Source organism: Hoplias malabaricus, chromosome 8, assembly GCF_029633855.1.
Source record: "Hoplias malabaricus isolate fHopMal1 chromosome 8, fHopMal1.hap1, whole genome shotgun sequence".
NCBI classification, from domain to species: Eukaryota; Metazoa; Chordata; class Actinopteri; order Characiformes; family Erythrinidae; genus Hoplias; species Hoplias malabaricus.
The window spans coordinates 14,154,473-14,162,541 of NC_089807.1; the positions used below are offsets into that span (position 1 = coordinate 14,154,473).

At 44.3% G+C, this 8,069-nt stretch overlaps 1 protein-coding gene across 2 annotated transcripts; it reads left to right on the forward strand.

Annotated features, from left to right (window-relative positions):
* Positions 1-2,826: 2,826 nt before the first annotated feature.
* Positions 2,827-7,796, forward strand: drgx (dorsal root ganglia homeobox). Of its 2 annotated transcripts, none has more exons than XM_066678215.1 (7): positions 2,827-2,880; positions 3,418-3,517; positions 4,059-4,159; positions 4,633-4,734; positions 6,658-6,827; positions 6,933-7,045; positions 7,498-7,796. In XM_066678215.1, the coding sequence occupies exons 2-7, from the start codon at positions 3,460-3,462 to the stop codon at positions 7,794-7,796; spliced, it is 843 nt and encodes a 280-aa protein (XP_066534312.1). In that variant the 5' UTR covers positions 2,827-2,880; positions 3,418-3,459. The 2 variants fall into 2 exon arrangements, with proteins under 2 accessions (XP_066534312.1, XP_066534313.1); XM_066678216.1 differs by having other exon boundaries at positions 7,501-7,796.
* The last annotated feature ends 273 nt before the right edge of the window (positions 7,797-8,069 follow it).

An 8,069-nucleotide genomic window follows, 5' to 3' on the forward strand; every position in this document is an offset into this window, starting at 1 on the left:
TTAGGAAGCGGAGCTGAATAAATCCTCGGACCCCGTGCTGTGAACAAAATCAAAACCGCGGATGGACGAGCGCTCAGCAAGTGGATCCCCGCCTAAAGTGGACCCTTAACCCATATAAGGAGCAATTACTGCTCTGACAGCCAATTTCAAATCCAAAAACAGTCATCTGGATTTTTAATATAAAAAGATACTGAGGAGCATAAAAAAACAGGACGCGCGGGTTTCAGGTTTGGGAATAACACTGAGCACACCCTCCAGAGGAGGAGCAATAGAGGAGGAGAGAAGAGAAGGAGGGTCAGTAGGGAAGTGAAGGAGGAAAAGGAGGAGCAGTGAAGTAGAAGGGGAGGAGAAGAGAAGGAGGAGAAGGGGGAACAATTAAGAAAAGTGGAAGGGCTGTGGAGAGGAGAAGTAAAGGGGATTTTGAGGAGCAATGAACAAGAAGAGAAGGGGCAGCAGTGGAGCATAAAGGTAGAAGGAGCAATAATTGAAAGAACTGGAGAGAAATGAGAACATGAGAACTGAACAGAGGAGCAGTGAGGCCCAGTGGAGGAGACATGATGGAGCAGAAGTGAAAGAGGAGCAATGGAGGGGGGAAAGAATGAAGAGCAGTGGTTGGGGCTCTGAGATGAGAATGGGGAGCAGTGGGGAAGAAGTGCATGAGAAGAGGAGCAGTGGTGGAGGAATGGATGAGAAGTGGAGGATGAGCAGTGGAGCAGACATGTATGAGAAGAGGAAGAGGAACAGTGAAGGAATGAATGAGTAGCAATGGAAGAGAAGTGCATGAGAAAAGGAGGAGGAGCAGTGGATGAATGAGGAGCAATGGAGAAGTGAAGGTGGAGCAGTGGAGATGTGGAAGATTGGTATTAGCAGTAGATATGAAGGACAGTAGAGGTGCATTGGTAAATTAAATGTGTATTGGAGATCTGGAGAAATCTAGGAGCAACCTGAGGCACAGTTGAGAAGTGGAGGTGAGCTGAATCAGTCATGCAATGGAGGTGCAGTGGAGAAATGGAGGCACAGCAGATGAGTCCTGAAACTGAGGAGGCACAGAGGCTTATGGGGGTGCAGTAAATGAGCACTGAATTCGCAAAGCAAAGTGGAGGAAGAGTCGAGAACTGAAGAAAGCACAGTAGAGTTGCAGATGTTCAAGTGCAGTATTGAAGGAGGAGCAGTGGAGGAGGCACAGTAGAGGAGCATTGGAGTGAAGGAGGAGCACTGGAGGCACAGTGGAGGAGCATTAGAGTGGAGAAGGCGCATTGGAGAAGCATTGGATTGCAAGAGGAGCTTTGGAGAAGCATTGCAGTGAAGGAGGCTCATTGGAGTAAAGGAGGAGCTGTGAAGGAGCATTGGAGTTAAGGAAGAGCAGTGGAGGAGCATTGGAGAAGCATTGGAGTGAAGGAGGTGCAGTCTAGGTACAATGGACTAAAGGAGGAGCAGTGGATGCACATTGGAGTGAAGGAGGAGTAGTGGAGGTGCATTGGACTGAAGGAGGAGCAGTCTAGGTACATTGGAGTGAAGGAGGAGCAGTGGGGGTGCATTGGAGTGAAGGAGGAGTAGTGGAGGTGCATTGGAGTGAAGGAGGAGCAGTGGAGAAGCATTGGAGTGAAGGAGGAGCAGTCTAGGTACATTGGAGTGAAGGAGGAGCAGTGGGGGTGCATTGGAGTGAAGGAGGAGTAGTGGAGGTGCATTGGAGTGAAGGAGGAGCAGTGGAGAAGCATTGGAGTGAAGGAGGAGCAGTCTAGGTACATTGGAGTGAAGGAGGAGCAGTGGGGGTGCATTGGAGTGGAGGAAGAGCAGTGGAGGAGCATTGGAGTGGAGGAGGCACAGTAGAGGAGCATTGGAGTGGAGGAGGTGCAGTGGAAGAGCATTGGAGTGGAAAAGGCGCAGTGAAGGAGCATTGGAGTGGAGGAGGCACAGTGGAAAAGCATTGGAGTGGAGGAGGTGCAGTGGAGGAGCATTGGAGTGGAAGAGGAGCAGTGGAGGAGCATTGGAGTGGAGGAGGAGCAGTGAATGTGCAGTGGAGTGGAAGAGAAGCAGTGGAGGTGCATTGGAGTGAAGGAGGAGCAGTCTAGGTACATTGGAGTGGAGGAGGAGTAGTGGAGGAGCATTGGAGTGAAGGAGGAGCAGTGGAGGAGCATTGGAGTGGAGGAGGAGCAGTGGAGGAGCCTTGGAGTGAAGGAGGAGCAGTGGAGGAGCCTTGGAGTGAAGGAGGAGCAGTGGAGAAGCATTGGAGTGAAGGAGGAGCAGTGGAGGAGCCTTGGAGTAAAGGAGGAGCAGTGGAGGAGCCTTGGAGTGAAGGAGGAGCAGTCTAGGTACATTGGAGTGGAGGAGGAGCAGTGGAGAAGCATTGGAGTAAAGGAGGAGCAGTGGAGAAGCATTGGAGTGAAGGAGGAGCAGTGGAGGAGCCTTGGAGTGAAGGAGGAGCAGTGGAGGAGCATTGGAGTGGAGTAGGAGCAGTGGAAGCGCATTGGAGTGGAGGAGGCGCACAGTGGGCCAGTGGAAGTGCGCAAGCAGCGCTATTTCACCGCTGAGAATTTGACGTTGCGCACCACGTGCGCGTGAGCGGGCGGATCTGCCACCACCACAACAGCAGCTAATCCGATTAAAGCCAATTACGCGGGAGATTATAAAGGCAAGTGGCGAGAGCCTGAAACGCTGTGTGCGCAAAGACATCCGGACACTCCCTCCTCGTGCGAGAGCGCCGGGGGAGAAGACAGCACATCACCCACGCGCGCGCGCGCACGCACACACACACACACACAGAGGAGAAGACACAGCAAAGATAAACCCTCCGGCACTCAGAGAATCTAAAGATTCGCACAGGAGGGACTTTTGTCCTCACACTCTCTTCCGCGCAGGAAAACTCTGCTGCTCCTGAAGGTACGGACACTCTGTATTCTCTCCTCCGCTGGACGGACTCGGGAGGTCAGTAAATAAGGGACACTGGAACTTATTTACCGTTTTAGTTGAGATCTGTGTTCCTCTGAAGTGAGCGACAGGAAATATCGAAAGTCGCTACATTTAAAAAGTAATTATTATTTCTACTAAAAAGCGAACTGGACCTGAACCACATGTAAATACCGGTTCCACAGATGGAGAAAGTGCTGCAAAAAAGTAAATAACATTAACGAAAGCGGTTGTGTCGGTGTAATATAATTCATATTTCCTTCGTGTGGAACCAGTCCAGTAAAGTGAAGTCAGGACTTTGAGAGAACAGGATGTGTTTCTGTGAACGGCAAGTGTGTTAGACTGGACCTGAGCTCGCTTTTTTCTTCACACAGGGAAATATATATTATTTTATTTTAAAATTCCAACATTGTCTGATCTCCAAGTTTCTGATGCCACGAATCTAACAGTTAAAATTCGGACAGTGGCAGTAAAGTGTTGACACTGGACTATTGGTTTTTTTCTGCGCAGGACACAAGATTTCTGAGTTTCTTCAGAATTCCTGGAAGCAGAATGTTTTACTTCCACTGTCCTCCTCAGCTGGAGGGGGAATGTTGCAGGACAAACTCATGTAAGTACTTTTCACCTGCACGTCGCATTCAAATAAATTTCACTCTTCTGTTTCTTGATTAACTAGACACATATATTTTATTATAAATTAACTTTTCGCATTGGCTTTGCATCGTAGAATGAATATTATCAGAGACATTCAGACACCGGAAACTACACTTCAATCCCGGACACGGAAAAAAAGGAAAAGTGGAAAGAATAAAGCTATTTCATTGCATTTTCCGTGAGAGTTGTATTTTGGAGCATTTTGTCCGGTGCGTCAGTGAGAGTCACTCTTGCCCTGGAGCAGTGCTTTTATTGTTGGGCTCAGATGGCGGATATGGAGCCTTTCAGTGCTCCACATCCTCATCCTCCAATTTAGCAGCTCATCCTAAATCCTAAATCCGGTTCCCCACAGACCGGCCCTAAAATCATCAGCCCAGAGAATAAAACTTTAAACACGAGCCCAAGAACAAATGAGAAAGGACTGATCTGCTTTTGACGACTGGAAATGTTGTGTTTTTAAATTGCGACTGTAAATCAAATCTGAACTCCAATTTCAGTGAACACAAACGGCTTTGGAAATCACTCCTCCGGAGAATTCGACGATGGTTTTCTGAGGAGGAAACAGAGGAGAAACAGAACAACCTTCACCTTACAGCAGGTAGCTGAACAGATTGTTTACTTTGACTGTTCGTGTATTTTCAAAAATGAAGTCTGGGTCAAAAAGACACATCTCGTGGATATTCAGAGTGAAAACAATAACACTTTATTTAGAACACTCTTAAATATGGCGTTCTCAATTATCTACAGTTTCTATTTCTTTTATTAATAAATAATGTATTGTAATATTATACTGTAAAAATATAACACGTGTCTTAACCTATGGACATGATGTATTTTTTTCTTTCAAAATGTTAACCTTATCCCATTAAGGTTTTTTTTCACTGTAGCAGCTCTTTTTTTCCAAGGAGGGCCCTATCTTTAGCACACGATTGCTGCCATATCTCATATGCTTCTATGAATGAAAGATATTAAGTGTAATTTTTGTTATTTAAAAAAATACTGAGGCAAAGCTTTTCAAATCGGTTACATCAGAAAAGCTGAAAAGTGTAATAACTTCATTTTGATTTGCAGTTGGAAGCTCTGGAGGCTGTTTTTGCTCAGACCCACTACCCTGACGTGTTTACAAGAGAAGAGCTGGCCATGAAAATCAACCTAACGGAGGCCCGGGTCCAGGTAAAGCACCCCACTGCCCCTGACGCCCCCTGACGTTTCTCCTAATGCCCCTGAGTCCACGTGGCAAAGGCCGGCGGTCCACAGCCACTCTGTCATTTCCGCGATGCACTTTAATAACATCAACATAATGTGGAATATTAGATTAGGTTGATTAATCGGTCATTCATAATTAACTAGTGATAATGTTCTCCACTCATTTGCTCGCGTCTCTAAGGTATAAAAATTACTTAGACGCTTTTTTCCCCTCATTTCTGGGCTTCGGAAAAAAAGGACAGATAGGGAGACAGAGGGAAGGGAGAAAGAAGGGAGAGGGAGAGGAGGCAGAGCTTTGGGTGAGAAGACAGACTGTAAATGTCCACCTCTGAGCCAAACGTCCTTTCGGCCGCCAGAAGCTCAAATGTCGCCATTTGTATTTCTCAGCCTCGCAAACAGCGGTGATATTATAAATTTGCCGCGTGTAATTAAATCCACAGTGTCCTGTGTGTAATTTCCTGCATTCCCAGATTCGCTTTTGGGTTTTCCTTGCGAGCGCAGATCTAATTGTAAGAAATATAATAGTTTGCCTTTAGTTCCCCAGGGTCATCTTACTATCGCTTAAAACCAATGACTGCAAAGCGCTAATGGAATTCGCCGCTGTAAATTAGGGACTGTAAACAAATTATTTCACTCTAATCGGATTACCACATTCGTATTATTAAATCTGAACATGAATCAGTTGCAGCATGCAGGGATATTAAACTTACATTATTATTAGGGAATAAATTTTCTCTTTGTTGTAGCGTTGTGGGCGCCCTCCCCCTCCCACTTTTTGAAAGTGTCAATTGGCTTTGGTTGCATTAAGAACAAACTGCAAATTGAGATTAATGGTGCAATTATAGACCATTCAGTGCTGGGGGATCATGACTTCTAGCTGGAAGGTGCAAGGGTGAGATAATGTTGCCACAATTACATTCGGAATATTGTTGTCCTGCCAGTAAACTGTTGTCTCCCATTATGCCGAGTGAATGCTATATGTGTAGGGGCTTGTGTTGGGGCTTTTTGTTTGTCTGTTGACATCATTGTACCTTTGCACAATGCCCGGCCAGGCAGTGGAGATATGACTCCATTATGCCCCCTTTTCCTATTCAAATATGATTAATGCGTTAGAGAGCACAGACTTAATCGAATCTGATGTTGTCAAACAATCACTAAATAGGGAAATAAACGACTTCATCATGGCGCTCTCTCACAAGCAGGGAGACTGTCAGTAGGAAGTCATTAAAAAATGATAATGAAAAATTGCTCAATTAAATGTTGTTATAGGCAATGACCTTCATTCAATTAAGATACAAGAACTTCGGTGCATATGCTCAGCAATTGTGTTCATGAAGTTTGAAATAAGTCGCCGTCCACTCGTGGGAGGTGCAGCTGGCGGGGGTTTAAGAGCCACCACAGCAAAAGATTAAGAAATGGGGTAGACAAAATAAACACAGCAATAGATGTTATGTTTGGTTAGACTAATGTCAGGATTACACCACGTGGCTGTGCTGTAAAAAGTTTGGGTGCCCCTGATATTTGTGAATTAGAAATTATTATTATTTTTTTTTTTACAGAGAACACACATCTGGACATTTTAATACACTATGACAGTTTACTTGCTAAATTTAAAATATTGAAAATAAATATAAATTGCACAGAAAGTCTTGCAAAAATTATAGCACATACAATTTTATACTTTCCCCAATTATACTAAACTAAAACAGAATTTTGTTTTGTTTGTTTGTTGATTGTATTTTATTTTTTTTGCCCTGGAGTGAATTTGTTAACTAATTTTTTTTTACTTAAAACATCAGAGAAAACCTTTGCAATAACAAACATTCAGACAACATGGTGTAAACAAACAAACAAAGAGTTGACCTCCAGATGTTTTGTGTTTCTGTGCAGGTGTGGTTTCAGAACCGAAGAGCAAAGTGGAGAAAAACTGAGAGAGGCAGCTCAGATCAGGAGGGCAGTAAGGAGCAGATGAGTGAGGGGTCAGCTCCTGCTAGAAACCTCAGCCAGTCCCCTGTGGATCAAAGCAGAAACAAAAAAGAACCCCTGGAAGCACAACAGAAGTGGGTTCATCATCTTTTCTCAATGTTTATAATTCGTATAAACATAATCTCTGTAGTCACATGATGTTATAAAGCTATGTGATTTCTTTCTCATACATTTCTTAGTATTAATAGGGCAGTGGGTCCTGGTGGGCCTTTCTTCCCCTCCTGTCTCCCTGGGACTCTTCTCAACACAGCCACATATGCCCAAGCTTTGTCACAAGTGGCAACTTTGAAAGGTAAACCGTTTCAAATAATTATTGTAATTAATTTCTTTTTGACAAATATATGTGCTGGCATATTAAATAAACATAGTTTAAATGTAGCAGACAAGAGGCCAGTGAAAGAATATGCTGCGTCTTAAAATGTTGTCATCTGACAAAGTGTATGTAAAATAGTTTATAGATATTATGGTCAATATAATCTCTTTTTGTATTGATAAATATTGGCATGCCTTTTTTTGTCCAAATGTTATATTGTAGAGTTTAGTGTTGATATTCTTGATGTAGTTTAGAGAAAGTTAGCCTCTAACAGTGGACAACTTGCTGACATGTTGACGAGTTAAAAATCTTATCAAATCAGTTGATATAAGCAGAAGGAGGGGCCTGACAGAAATAGTATATAATACATAATTAGCACAAAATAACCTGTATCTGGATTTGCTTTATATGAATGTAATTGTCTTGCCCAGCAGGAAGCCCCCTGTGCTCATGCTGTGTGCCGGACCCCATGGGCCTGTCTTTCCTGCCTCCTTATGGATGCCAGAGTAACCGTACCGCTAGTGTTGCAGCACTGCGTATGAAGGCCAGGGAACACTCGGAGGCTTTGCTGCAGTCGGCAAACCTGCATGGAGGTGCAGGCCTGGGTCAAAGCCCAAGCGCTGTAGGAGGAGACGCCAGTCCTGCCTCTAGTTCCTCGAAGGTTCCAACCCGAGGAACATCTCCCGACAAGCAGCTGCACTGCCCTAAGGAAGGCCCGGATAAGAAATAAGAGAGCTCCTTTCACCAAGAGAGTACACTTTCTCTCGACACACTCTCGGATTTACAATCTCATAGCGAATGCCTGCTGCCCCTTTCCTCATATGCACTGATGTACAATAGAGGACAAGGTGTTGAAGTGCATTCTACTATTGTATACGTTGAGTATTTGTGCATCAAACTATTTATTCAATTGTTATTTATCTATTATTGTTCAATTCTGCTCATTATTATGACTGATATGTTTGCTCATATACGTATGCCCCAGTGAATGGTTTGAATGGTG